This window comes from Tympanuchus pallidicinctus, unplaced genomic scaffold (assembly GCF_026119805.1).
Source record: "Tympanuchus pallidicinctus isolate F22 unplaced genomic scaffold, pur_lepc_1.0 scaffold2, whole genome shotgun sequence".
In the NCBI taxonomy this organism is placed as follows: Eukaryota; Metazoa; Chordata; class Aves; order Galliformes; family Phasianidae; genus Tympanuchus; species Tympanuchus pallidicinctus.
In genome coordinates, this window is record NW_026294721.1 from 2069072 (window position 1) to 2083876 (window position 14805).

The 14805-nt window shown below is 45.7% G+C and overlaps 1 protein-coding gene across 1 annotated transcript in view; it reads left to right on the forward strand.

The window, feature by feature from the left end:
* Window positions 1-8312, forward strand: part of DDRGK1 (DDRGK domain containing 1) — a 29265-nt gene extending 20953 nt beyond the window's left edge. Inside the window, exons 6-9 of the mRNA XM_052681858.1 lie at window positions 1799-1837; window positions 4577-4633; window positions 5641-5689; window positions 6957-8312. Coding sequence (XP_052537818.1) covers window positions 1799-1837; window positions 4577-4633; window positions 5641-5689; window positions 6957-7129 — 318 coding nt within the window. The 3' untranslated portion in view covers window positions 7130-8312. The remainder of the gene's footprint in view (window positions 1-1798; window positions 1838-4576; window positions 4634-5640; window positions 5690-6956) is intronic.
* Window positions 8313-14805: the final 6493 nt, after the last annotated feature.

The window sequence follows — 14805 nt, forward strand, 5'->3', positions numbered from 1 at the left end:
AATTTGAGGAGGCAGATTCTCTTCTACTGTCCCCAACTCTACCCTACTGTGGTTCCGTGTGGTTGCAAGACAGATGAAAGCAGATTTGGAGTTAGGTGGTGTGAAATCAAATGAAAAATCGAGCTGAGAGAAAGCTGGAAAAAATCACAGGACACAATCTAGGTGCTTGTGGGCTTTCCACTGGAAAACTGCTCAGTGTTGCAAATGACTGCAAGTCATTGATAGGGTTTCAAACTCTGTATAATGTATAATATTCCAGTGTGCTCCTCCTGTGGCTGCCTCCAGGCGAGCTGCTGGCAGTGGTGGTTGAAATGTGATGCTGACATAATAGCGCAGCAAACTTGAAAAGGTTCTCTTGTGGGAGGTAGAGCCCTCAATTTGCTGAGGAGAAAACGTGTTAAATTAATTTTAATTGCAGTCAAATGTTGAAATGGCTCTGGAGTTTCAGCTGCCAAATTTGGGCTGTCCAGTGGATTACATGATAGGTACTTTTTTCTGGGGGGGCCATGTAGATTTGTTCCCCTTCTTCCTCTGCTGAAGTGACCCTCTTGAATTAAATAAATTTGCACTCAGCATCACTGAGCGTGGGCTGAGGGGCTTGCAATCAGTCAGTATACACTGACCATGGGTGCAGATTCTCACCATGGAACCCCTTCTATTAACAGAAATTCCTCTATTGTGGCAGGGTTAGCACCAAGAGAAGTTGTATGTGATGATGGGAAACTTCCTAAGATGCAGAGAAGAATTAAACAAGTACTTGCTTTTGAAAACCCTTTTTATATTGTGTCTATTCTGTTAGAAGATCATGTAGCTAAAACGTTAAATTCTCCACTTCAGACTCCCTTGAAAGGTAGAGAATTATTTATTGACAGGCAGCTGTGGGAACACAGATGAAGAGAAATTAATTTTTCTGTATGTGGGAACAGGGAAGGGTGTTCCTCACTCAAGAAGAGCCTGGGAGGCAATTGATGGTGCATGGATCTCAACACAGATAGATCTTTATAGGGGTGGGGAGGTAAAACTTTAATAGCAGGCAATTTGAAAGTCATGTTCAGAAGTGATCACAGGTATGTAGTTATTTGGAAGCATCAGCCTTGCAAAAATGCCAAGCCACCCTTCTGTCTCAGGGTGGGTAATGCACATGAAGCGTTTTGGTGTCCTGGTACAAGCTGGCTCTGCCATGTGGTGTTGAGAGCAGCGTGCTGAAACTCCTGCTTGAAGCTAAGGCTGCAGAGTTAAGCAGCTAATTAAGGCTGATTGATTTTTCAGGGTTGCAGAGTAACTCGACCTCCTGTTCACTTCAGTGCATGTTTTTTGCATGGCCTTTGAAAACTGAGCTGCTTACATTAAAATGCCGGATTTCAGGTGCATGGCTTTGAGAAGGGCTTGAGCTTCCACATGTGCTGTGCAGCTGTGTGCTGCACTTCACCATCTGCACGAGCTGCCTCCTGAATCACTCTGTATTTTCCCTCCATACAAAAGGTCCTCAGTGAACGTACTTAATACACAGGCTCACCCAGATGTGATTGTTTCAGGGTACGTATGATTTGAAGAAGAAAAGGTTCAACCATCTTTCAGAAAACAAATTGTGCTTGAGCCATATTCTGGCTTAGAAAATGCCTATTGGAAATTCCTAGTTAAGATTAAATCTAGATGCCTTTTTTCCCCACTTCAAAGTCTTCTCTATGCATGTATATATATATATATAAATTTCAGATGTAGACAGGCTAAATACTGTGCAAGTTTGTGATGCTTTCAATATGTATAAATTTAAAATAACAATTCTTTTCCTTTCCAGACTCGCAGCTTTCTGAAGGAATTTATTGAATACATTAAGGTAAGTTATTTTATTCTCCTCTTTCCATACTGTTAGAATAAGTGAAATAACTTTGAGTGATAGAAAGAAGGGAAATCTTTACTACTTCAATTTACTTAAATACTCAGCGAGTAAAAAAAGGAATGCCTGTGATGAAGTCCTCATTATTTACTTGATTGTGCATGAATATGTTAATCATTGCTGAAGTTATTTGTAGTTACAGCTTTATCTTGGCTACTGGGGGGTGAAATTGTAGCCCATAGCCTAATTCATAAGGATAGAAGTGTGAAACTCGCTGTCAGGGCTTCTGATCAGAAATGTTGGCTGCAGTGTGGGATTTGGGACATCTGAGCTTTGTGTTTGTTGCCTACATCACAGCTGATGCTCACAGTCTCTGCATCTGAGCTCAGCATGAATGAGAGGTGCTGTACCAGCATGCGGCCTGCCGTGCAGGATGCGCGTGTTTGAAACAGGGGCGTTGTAGAGATCAGTCAGACTCTGTGTGATTTCTTTCTTTTGTGCTATTTACAGCACTGATGTTTTACAGGGGTGTTTAAAGAACAAAATGACTTTTCTTGACAGGGGTTGTTTACCTTTCATGATGTTATGTGCTTGGTTGTCTAAATCCTGTGGCGTGTTCGTGAAGATTTCCACTTGTGATCTGGAACAACAAATGCTGCTTTAACCACTGTTGTATCAAAATTGAAATGTGATTTCTTACCCTTAGCCTAAAGCATACTTATGTGACTATTTTTTTTGTCCTAATTAATCCCTTTTGGCCTTTATTGGAAACTGGACTCTGTGAACATACTGTATGTGTGTGAAAGGCTTCATTAGTAAGCACTTCTCCTGCACACTTAGTGACCTTCTGATCATTTTCTTAATTCAGAATGTCAAATTCTGGACTCGTTTTGCATCTCCACCAAGAGCTTAGAGATGCACCCACTTCTGGCTCTTTGGTAGCTCTCCATAAGGAATCAATTTGCTAATTGCTGTCTAGTTCTGGAAAACAGGAACAGCATTCCAGGGTTACTGCGAAGCTGCACTGCAAGCATCTTTTGCTGTGCTCTTCTCTGTCTCTTGTGCCACTGGGACCTGGTGATGCATCCAGTTGCCATTGGGCTGCAGTGAGGCTACGTTTGCTTTTGTCAAATGCTTTCAGATCATATGGGATCTCTGGAGGTCGTTTGGAAACGTATGAGCTGGTAGTGGGCTGTGTATTCTTTGTTGCAGCCCAAGCAAAAATGTTTCTTGATCACTGAGTCGTCAGCGTAAGGTGATCAACTGGGATCAGAAACACCACCCAAGGCAGATGAGACAGCTGAGACTAGGTTGGAAAAGCAATAGGTAGCATGTCTGAAGAGCTTAAGAAAATCCATAGAGCGAAAACAAACCATCAGGTGGCACATCTTATTTTGGAGTCATGCAGAGACTTCAATATTCTGCTTTCCATAGAAGTCAGAGGGGTTTTCTTGGAAGAAGGGAGGACTTTACTGTGGCTGTGTCTGCTAAGACCATCCTGTTTCAACTGCTAACTGCACATTCCTATCTACAGCACTGTCTTGCAAGCCAAGCTCTGGATTCAGGAAAATATGCTGCTCTTTATTAATAAACATAACTTGTGTCAGTGTCCCTTGGGATCTTCCACTGAAATTGGAAGGGTTTCCAGGGGCTGATACAATAGGTTCTGGTTCTGCACGTTGCCCTGGTGGCTGTGATGGACGGAACAGATTAGTCACACAATCTCAGTTCAGTGTTTAAGCACGTATGTAGTTGTATATTAGTCACTTTGGCTTGACGTCAGAGAAATTAAGCACAGGCTGAAGAACCAAATTCAGAAGTGCTTTGACACCTGGCTTCCTATGTAGAAATAAGAGAAAAGGTTCTGTCTGTCTTAATTCTGGGAGCCCTTGCTGTGGTTCACGCCTTGTTGGAGACAGCTGCAGAAAAAAATACGTGAAGTGAAATGAATTTGGTGAAGTGTGGATGGATGTATATTGCTCTGTGAGAGTTAAGCCTGTCTTTAAAACATGAAATCTGTGGTGTTCTGCTGAGCTGGGACCTCGCAGTGTTGCTATATTTCAGAGTGGATGGAGACTGGATCCCCATTCCATCCCATCCTCTGCTCTGCTACCCTCAGCAGGAGCTGTCTTAGAAAGCTTCCAGTGAGCTCTGTCACTGAGGGCAAACATCTTGAAGCAAAGGTGTAAAGCCTGGTTTTCTCATGTAATGACTTTGCACCCCCTCTCCTTTTAAAAGAAGATGTGACGAATCTTGGCAGTTCCCAGCTCTGAGAACTGAATTCCATGGACTGGTTTCAATTCCATGCCTTCAGTCCATGGTATTCAGTTCTCTAGCTTGGCTGCATCAAACTTCACAACTACTAAGTCTTTGATTTTGCTGATGAAAAAGATTCTTCTATCGCAGCCTCTGTTTAATTCTTCAGTGTACTCTCAAGATCAGAAACAAATGCATTTATCACTAGTATGACATCCAATAATGTAAGTGTGGCCATACATGTAAGGCTCTTGGGGATGTACTCAAGGATGTTAGCTAATGTATTTGAGCCTTCACTTAAATGGGTCAGAGCATCCAGTCTTTGCACTGAGCAGATTGGTTTAAATAATGTAAGTTAAAGGGTTTTTTTTTTAAACACAGAAAAGTGCCTACTAGGATAAGTTGGAAGGGCAGGTTCTATTTTGTATGTTTTGCTAACCCTCTAATTCATCAGCTGCATGTAACTGTTGTTTGTTTCCATAGAAAACAAAGGTAATTCAGCTGGAGGACTTAGCTTCACATATGGGCTTAAGAACTCAGGTAAGTGCTACCTTTTGGGGTACAAGGACAAACAGTGACTTTAAAAGGGTAAGAGAGAAAGTGGTTACTTAAGGGTACTGTGTTACTGTTCTGGCATTATTTTGGTGGAGTTCAGTGGATTCAGCCCTAAAAAGTGGATATTCATCAGAGAGCCACAGCAGATTGCTGGCTCACAGGGATGTTAGTGAAAAGGGCAGAGTCTGGCTCTTGAGTGGCTGCTTGTTGGCCAATGGATTGTACAGATTTTTGCAGCTCTTTTAATAGAGCAACTCATGATAATTGGGAATCAAGAGCTGTACATCCAGGCTGTGCTGCCCCCTGCCTCTCTCTGCTTTCCTAGAACTTAATTTGCATGCACTGAGCCCAGTTAAAGTTGAAATCCAAGCCCTAGCTTGTTTCTGCAGTCCTGTAAATGCTGGTGGGAGAGAGAGGGGCAGGACTGCAGAAACCAAGGTTATTGGCACACAGACACCAGTTCTAGGTGCAGCAGAACAGTGTGCTTGGAGTAACCATAGAGTTAACTCAGCAATAAACTCAACAAGCTGCTCTTTGGCTTGGTAAGGAGCTGTTTCCTCTGAAATGGAGCAGGAAAAACTAAAAAGCTCTGCAGTGTGTTGAGTGTAGCCAGATTCTTGGAGAAGTGCATCACAGTATTTCTTGGAGCTGGTGTGTTGCATGGGCACAGTACAGCCTTTCCTTGGGAAAATGTGTTTAGCTCCCCCTCCATGATAGAGTCAGATAATTTAATAATAAAAACTCCTTGCTGGCAAGGAAGTTATTTGAACACCCCAAGCTGCAGAAGCTCACTTTGACTTTCTAAGACCAAACCATTTCTAAAAAGGGCTTACTACATCCATCTCTGTGGAACCACCAATGTATATCCTTCACTGAAGTGTTGAACACTGAGGATTTAAATGTAAGCATCATCCTGTAGTTTGTCTGAGCATGCAGAATGTTTTGTGCCTTCCTCTTGATCGGTTGGTTATTCCTTTTTCCTTTTTGAACAGGATGCAATTAACAGAATCCAGGACCTGATGGCAGATGGCACTCTAACAGGTGACAGCCACAACACCTATTCTTCAGCTGGTGCAGAAAATGTCTCCTCTGTGCTAGAGAGACATCCAGTGTAATTTCCATTTTAAACTGGAGAGCACCCTTGTAGGATTTGAACAAAAGCTGTATTATTTCTGCTTTGGCAGATGTGAAACTACTGTTGAAAGCAATATGGGAGATAATTGCTTCAGTGATATATTTCACAGAAGTTGGGGGGTAAATGGTCCCAATGCTTCAGCACGAGGCTTCGGCATGTTATTAACCCTGCTGAGGGGCCTTTGGGTTTACTAGCAGGTTACATCCTCTGAAATCTGAAATTTGGAGGAATTGTTTGGGTATCCTGAGGCTTGTTTGCACACCTGTTTTAAAACTGCAGAGGCTAAAGCTAATATGGGATGTCATAGAATATCCTGAGTTAAAAGGGACCCACAAGGAGCGAGGCATGGCACGCTCTGGGAGAAGCAAACATCCCAGAGCACTCCAAAACTAGGAGCTGTAATAAGTGAAGTGCTTGTTTCTAACTATGTGCCTATGCACTCCAGGTTGGAATGTAAGCAGAGACTGAGCATGTAGGTAGCTCCCTGTCTGAACAAGGCTGTTTTATTGCTGGTCAGTCTTTTTCTTCCCAAGGATGAAGTAGGGGAAGGTGCCAATGCAAACATTGCTGACCTGATAGTTGTTTGCCAACCGTGGCAGCTGTGTTTTAATGGGTACGTGTGGATACCCACTTGAATGACCTAAAAGTGATCTGAATCAAAAACTGTCCTGGCTAAAAGATGTGCCAGTAAGGCACCCTGCTTTACATGTGATCCTATAAGACATTGAGAACAAAGAGGTCAGTTCTCACTCTTGATGGAGCTACCAAAATGTGGAAGTTGAGCTTCATGACTTCCCAGAGGGGCTCCAGATTTCATTGCCTGGGTCCTTCTGCTTTTCCTTTCTCAGTTGGCTGTCTGACCCTGGAATATCAACACTAATGCAACGTACCTGAATGCACTGCTGTGATATTCCCAACTAGCTGCACACAGTGGGGGGGAAGAAAATGCATTACTTGCTGAACAAAATTAGTCTTACCCAGGCACTCAGGTATTGTCAAAAGCTCAACAGTAGAGATGTTAACTGACTGCTAGCACATTGTTCTGCCTGCCCTAGATACGAAATGCAGCCTCAGCAGTTCAAAGGCCCCTTCCAAAAAGAAGTAACTAATGTCTGTTGGGAAGTGAGAAGAGCCAAAGTGCTGACTTGAAGGTCCTTTCTTTTTCCCCTGTAGGTGTAATTGATGACAGAGGAAAGTTCATCTATATTACGCCAGAGGAGATGGCTGCCGTGGCTCAGTTTATCAAACAGAGAGGACGAGTGTCCATTGCAGAGCTGGTCCAAGCAAGCAATTCCCTGATCAACCTCCAGCCTGACAGCCAAGCTGTTGCTCCAACTGTGGCATGAAGCTGGCGTGAGAAATTGCAGGAGTTGAACTTTTTAATGAATAAACCACGTAACGAAAAGCAAACAGGAACCCTTCCAGTCTCTGTGCAGTGTTTGGAGATAATAGGACGCTTTGTTTAAGCATTAACTGCAGGAATTGATCAGAAGTTTTTGCTTTTGGTTCTTTTAGGGCTGATAAAAAATTCGTACAAGATAAGCTAGTCAAGAACATGGGGCTTAAGCACTCTGATGCATGTGTACACCAGGGATATCAGTAACTGGCACCCAGTTACTTTATCTAGGCAGGTACTCTCACGTGACTGTACCCATACTGGTTTCCAAATTCTAACCTATATCAAATACATTTGGTTCAGACCCCTTTCTGAATTTGCCAGGCTTGCTCTGCACTTGCAGAGTATAATGTTGTGGCAGTGATAAATGCAGCCTGGAACAGTAGGACTTAGGAAATGAGGCTTTGGGGTTTTGTCTTCTGCTGAGAGACACACACACCTCCAGGGAAAGGCTAACTTGCTTCACGTATTGTGCAGGACAATTCTGACAGCAACCAGGTTCTGATGATTCATCCTGTGAAGTACAAGCTGGCTCAGTGTGTCTGGGGACCCCAAACACCCCCACTTCATGGCCTTTGGTTTTTTTGATGTATTAAAAAGGTCTGGCAGTATGAATCATGCAATTAAAGTTGCAAGTAAATGATTGCTAATATCTTAATTCTAGGGGGTCAGTGTGTTTCCTGCATAAGAATATTTATTTTTAATAACCTAATTGATGCTTGCTAATTCCCTTTTTTGAATTCAACTGAATCTGTGTATCCACACAATAATTGGGGAGGACAGGGAGTTGGTTTTGTCTGTTCCAAAGTTAGAGGTAAATTGAGTAGGCTAAAAGCTGTGTTATCAGTGGGATGAGATAGGAAATATGCTTCCTTCCATTATTTTATTGCTGTCTCATCTCTGCACTGCTGCTCAATGTGATGCTATGCAAGAGTGCTGGGTTACAGCACAGCACCATGCATTGGTATGCAAGATCAGCAAGTCATTATTACTGGGTTGCACCACTTAGCTCAATGAGGTTACTTGATGGGAGGCTTCTAAAGCCTCTGAATTACTCAACGTTTGGTTTTGCCATGATGTTTCTGGTTCTGTCCTAAACTATTTTTGCAGTAAAATAAATTCTGTTGAAAGAATTGGAGAAATGTGCATTTGTTTTGGTGTGTGTGTGTGTGTAAGAGGAGCCAGCCACCATAGACTTCAGTGCTTGTGGAGGGCTGGAGGTATTCCATTAAATCCCCTGGAATCACTCCAAAGTGTTTCTTCGAGTGTAACAGAAGAAATCTTGTAGCTCTTTCTTCACTAAATCTCATCTGTGGTCTGTCTTTGTGGAAGGTGAGATTGGACTTGTGTGTCCCTTCAAGTACTGTTCTTACGCCTGTCGAGAGTCTGCACCTGAGCGTAGCTGTGATTCCCCAGTGGTGACTACTCTTCCATCACTGTATCTGCATGCTGGACCCTAACCCTTTCCATTTTGTTTCTAAGGTGGTGGAGTTGTGCAGAAACTGGAGCACAGGGCTTGGGATGGTCTGTGAAAGAGCCAGCGCTGTTTAGCTTGACTGTATTATCTCAGATGAATCGTCAGGGTAAGATGTCACTCTGTGCCAGCAGCCAATCTGTCCTGCAGTCCTTATCCACTATTTCTATTTTGTATTTTTTTTTGGGGGGGAACCTAAGTGGCATCGTATCAGCATTTAGTCTCACTCTTTGTTATTTTTTTGTGAGCAATTTGATCTTTACTGTGTGTGCATTGAGAGGCCAATGACTTGTGTGAGCCAGGGCAAAGAAACCCAGTTGATGTCAGCGTGGCTGTGCTGTGCTGGCAGCAGGGCACCCTCTGTGCTTTCCTCTCCTTCTTTGGCGTTCAGAACAAGCCCTGACCTCTTCCTGTCCTACAGGAGAACCCGAGGCTGATTCATCCAGCCATTTCTGACTCACCTGGAGCACTGATCTTGAATCCTGTTCGTGTACATGGAAAATTTTATGGGGTCAAGCACAGAACCCAGCCACCGCGCTCATCTGTGTCGACCTGGTCCTCCTGTCATGTCTGGCATTAACAGGAAAATTCAGGTATTCAAATAATTCGTTCTCCAATTTCCTGTTACTGTTAGGAAGTGTTGGAACATTCCCCTGTTTCTTTCTGCACAAAGCATTCCTCTTTTCTGTTAAACTTCAGCCATGCATTATGCAGCATTTATCACCATGTTCCTCTCTGAATGAGTACAAGAGCTCCAAGGTACTCTGGTTGTTCATGGAAGGAATAATAATAATTACTAGCTCATTTGAGCTTGTCCTAATTTTGCCATTCCACCTGAAGGCAAAAGCCAAAAAAATTAAATTCAGAACCCTGTTTTCATTTCACATTGTGTGAGATCTAATCAAGGAGAACTCTTCTTCTTCATGCATCTCAGTGTAAGAACGGAGCAGCTGCCCACTATATAGGTTATGTGAAGCATCATAAAAATTTAAAAGCAACAAATGTCACAACTTTCTGTTTAGTTTGTTTGTGATGTGAGTTTTAGAGCCCATCAGCCCTGTGGCTTCCAGATGTAGTCTGTAGCTGTGGATATCAGGGAGATTCTGGGGGATTTGGGCTGATCTTTTTAATTGATACTTTGTGTTGATCCTTCTAGGGAAATGGGGGCTATCACAAGCTGGCAGTTGAGTCACAGTGCTGCAATATTCCCTTCTGCACAGAAGCAGCCATGTTCTGGGCTCTCAGATCTGTTGTTTTTTTAACCTCAGAAGCAAACTACTGAGCATTTCTGCCAACTTTAGGCTTGAATGCAGGGATTCCCACCAGCAGACCAGAAGAGCTGCTGTCCAGGCAAGTTTTGTGCTTGAGGTACTGTAGAGACTTAATTCTTGTAATCTTTTCTAAATTCTCTTAAAATAAGGGGCAAAAACTCCCCTTCCTGCCCCAACACTTTATAACCCCTGTGGATGCATCTGTATCCATAGAAGAGTTTGCCCCAACACTTCTCAGCCCTCCCACTCCATATTGATCTGTGTCATCACAATGAGCCTTCAAAAGGCTTCTCACTACAAAGCAGACTGGTGTGGTAGTGAGACAGAGGAAAAAACACAGATCCATGCTTGTGCTCAGCACTGCTCCTGTGGATCTGGCCCAGCAACTTGAGCAGAACAACAGCCTCAAGTTGCACCAGGAGAGGTTTGGATTGGATATCAGAAGAACTTGTTCATGGAGGGGGTGGACAAGCATTGGAACGTGCTGCCCAGAGCAGTGGTGGAGTAACCATCCCTGTCCTTGCAAGTAACTAAGAGATGTGTGGGCATGGCACTAATGGGCATGATTCCGTGGTGGGACTCAGCACGTCGGGTTGATGGTTGGGTTTGATGATCTTGAAGCTTGGGTCTGATAGAGGATCTGATGGAGATTCAGGGCTCAGACCTTATTTTTGCTACTTGATTCTGCAGTGTGGGACTCAGAATTCCCCTTGGTCACCCATGTCAGTGGCCTGACACTGCCTGCTCAGTGACAGATCAGACCAGAGCTGCAGGAGGGACAGATGTCACCTGGATCCAGGGCCACCACAGATGACAGATTTCTGCTTTGTCCACCAGAAAATTTTCTGTCAGCATCAAATGAAGGTCAGAGAATGTAGCAGAGAGATGGCCTCATTTCAGCCTGGCAAGAGAACCTGCAGCCAGGAGCATGGGTGCATGGTGCAGGACACAGGTGCTCTGCTTCTGCTGGTACCTTTGGGCTACCTCCTGCACCAGAAGGTTTTGCATTACTCATTTTTTTTCCCTCTATCTCTTCCTGCTAACAAGATATTCCCCTGGACAATCTGAAAGCTCATGCTCCATCTCTTTCAAGGCTAGGCTGGATGGGGTGTGGACGGTCTGATCTGGTCAGGGGCAAGCTGCCCACAGCAGGGGCTTGAGACCAGATAGGATTTAAGGTCCTTGCCAACCAAAGGCATTCTATGATCCCACTTTGCATCAGCTCTTGGAGGAAGGCGTAGTGGGAGCAGGACACTGGTGGAGATGGAAGGAAGGCTGTGAGCACAGAAGAGCCTGCAGTAAGGCAACCACGGGAGAAAATCCAAGCATTTCTCATCTCCTTCAAGTGACCCGCTGCAGTCAGTATATCGTGTTCCTCCATTCAGGCATTTATCATTGCCACCATGACTTTGGCCATTGGCACAAGCCATGTGAGCCCATAAGGTTGCCCACCGAACACCAACGTTATGAATTCTCGTGGTTAGGCTGAAGGCAGGCACACCCAAAGCAGGCTGCCAACGCTCAGATGGCTTTTGGAGGTTCCCAAGACCCCCACAGCCTCTCTGAGTTTCTATCCCTTTATAAGGAGTAAAGGATGAGTGGTAGCAACGCTTGTGGGTTCCGTCCAGGAGATGGCAGCAGCATCCCTCACACATCCCTATGGCAACGGGAGCGGTGCATCCCTGGGCTGGGGGGGTTGATCATAAGGACAGGGAAAGGCATCTCCTCCCAGCAAATAGCCCTTCTGCCTGCTTGTCTTTGCTCTGCTCCTCGCCTGGCAGCACGGTGACGTGATGGAGGTGACAAGCAGGGTGTTTCTGCTGAATCAGTCTCTTTCCTTTTTGCAGGAGGGAAAAGCTGCTGCAAAACTTGCAAGCCGTAGCTTGGATCCCGTCGTGCTGCTCACAGACAGCTGATGTGCAGAGCTCGGTAAGCTGGCTGCTTCCTCTGCTCCCTGCTTCCCTGTGAGCTGCCACCCAAACTAAGCTGCTTAGTGCATATGGCATAATCCATCCTCCAGCTTGCGGCAGGAGCAGCGGTGGGAGCTAATTAGCGTGCACTAATAGGCATGCTAACAACATTTTGCTGCTACAGCATCGTGGCCGTTCGCCGGAGATTTGCACGCTGAATTTTTTGCAGTTAGCACCATGAAATGTTGGCTGTCACTAGGGACTGTCCTTCAGTAGTTGGAGGCACACGCATCGGGGTGAAGCTCTGGGACCTCAGCCTGCACCAAGAGGCTGCAATGAAATTGTCTTGAGCGTAACCAAGTCACCATGGGCACGGCCCAAAGAGTTCCTCCAGGAAGGCAAAGGAGCTTTGGAAAGAGGTTCTTAAGGTTGGTTGCTCCCTTAACGCTTTACGTTTGGCCACTCAACCTGATGCTCTCTAAAGCCCTTTTCTAATGTTATTTAGCAAATTGCTCTCTGAGCTGTTTGCCAGCTCTAAGCCTGAAGCCAGTGAGTGACACATGTTCTGCCCCAGCTCTTTTCTCTGGATCATTCCCTTTGGAATTGCAGCTCCAGCAAGAGGTGCTGACAGTGCTGTGACACCCCTGGACCTGATGCAGCACAACCCTATGTTTCCCTTCTGTTGAGCTGCTCTGGCTGCTGAATTTGCTGTGCTTTCATGTCACAGCTATGGCCTAACACAGCAGATACAGCTCTGTAGGGGGAAAAAAAAACCAGCACATCATGGGCTATGGGGGTCTATAGATATCTGTCAGGTGGCTCTGGCTCTTTATAGGTTTGAGTTTCTTCAGTATAAGCATTTTATTCCTTGGAGAGGAAGCATTGGGTAGGTCCCACCTTATTTCCTTTTGTAATTACAAAAGGTTTTGTCAGCGGTGATTTGCCCTTATCCCTAAGGGATGGAGAGGGTGCCTGTCAAACACAGACCTGGGGAAAGCTGCTGGGATCCAACACAAAACTGTGCCAACCTCTGCTCTGGGTGTGGGGAGATGGTGGCGATGGGTTGAGGGTCGGACTTGATGATCTTAGCACTCTTTTCCAACCTTAATGATTGAGTGGGAGCTGGAGTTCATGCTCACAGCTCTCACCTCAGAGACCTCACAACATGGTGGACACATGGCCCAAATGGCCCCGTATCACCAGGCCCGTTCCTGAGAGATGCTGCATGGCTTTGTGTTTTTTTCCTTTCTCATTCTCCCTGCTGAGATTATTTGCCTGACTGGCAGAAAGAACTCATGCTGAGTTTATGCAGTCATCCCAGAGAACTGTCTCTCTCCTGCATACCAAGGCATTTTGGATAAATAGAAGGCTAGAATAAAAAGTAAACTGCTTATGTAGGCAGCAGAAAACAGTATTTACAGAACACAATGACATCACTGTGGAACATTACGGTTGGAATAGGCTTCTGAGATCCACGTGTCCAACCCCAACCCATCCCACTGTGTTCACTGACCACGTCCCTCAGTGCCACGTCCCCACTGTTCTGGAGCATCTCCAGGGATGGTGACCCCACTATTCCCTGGGCAGCTGTGCCAGTGTCTGACCACATCTGGAGAACAAATGTTGCCTAATATCCAGCCTGAACCTCTTCTGGCTCAACTTAAGGTCGTTACCTCTTCTCCTATCACTGTTACGTGGCTGAAGAGGTGAGGAGAAGTAATAGTCCATGCTGCTGTCTGAAGCAACATCAGAGAGAGCCTGAGTGTCTAAACTGTGACTGCATGAACGACCCCAGGTCATAGAATCATAGGTCATATGGTCATATCATAGGTCAGCCCAGCACTTCCAAGAACACGATGCTGTTCCTGAACCCCAGGCACTGCTCCCCTCTGTCCCTTGTAGGCCACAGAAGCAGGGCTTTGCCTCCAACCTGTGCTCCTCAAACCTTCTGTCAGACCCTGTGTGGACCCAACACTGACCCTGGACAAAGCAGAAGCTTGTGACCAGAGCAGTAGACCTTCACTTATGCAAGGACGTTTTTTCTTCTTCTCCAGGGCTACTTGGGATCCAAATCCCTCTCTCATGCTATGCTGTGTTGAAGTCTCTAGGACAACATTTTGGCCTGGGTTCAGGAAGCCTGTTAAGGATTGCAGCCCAAAGAGGTTGGAGGCTGGGATGGGCGAGATGGAGCCGGGCTGGGAGCAGCCCAGTGGTGAGGTTACAGGAGGCTGCAGGACCTTCCCAGCAGGACAACCACCGTGTCTGTCCGGTCCTCCATCCAGCCCCGCCGTGTCCCGAGGGCTGCAGGAGACATGAGCTCACTGCTGAGACGTGCCAAACCGAGCCCGCCGGGTGAGGCTGCTCCCAGCTCCACGCTGACATCTGCCAGACATTTCCAGCACTGCTGTCTCGCTGCTTCTCTGCAGTGTGCAGCTCCTGAGCATCCCAACATCCTGGTCCTCCTCTGGGCCAGAGGCATCCATGTCTACATCTCCATCCTCACTGCTGTCCCCATTCCCGCCCACATCAGCATCCTGACACCTGAACTTGTTGCCTTAGAAACCACAGGTCTGTCTGTCTGCCCGTGCCAAGGGATGATGCTCTGCTTCCCCCTGGCACAGCTATTTGTGGTCCACGAGGGAAACAAGGGCAGATTGGAGGCACAGAACATCCCCACAAGGAGGATGGTGCTTGCTGGGAGTGGATGGGAAAGTGTAGCTCTGACAGAAGTTACAGCATTTGGGACATCAACATGAGCAGAGGACAAAAGCTGGGAATCATTACATGGCACGACAGAAGGCAAAACGCTCACCTGGAGAACACAATTAGCTCAGCAGGTCTTTTAGTACCATTAAGGGATTATTGTCCTGTTATTACATGCCCCATCATTAAGGGATTATTGTCTCAGTGGTCCCTTGACCTCCTGGGCATGGCTGGATGGTGCCACATCAGACCTCAAAGAAGGTGTTGT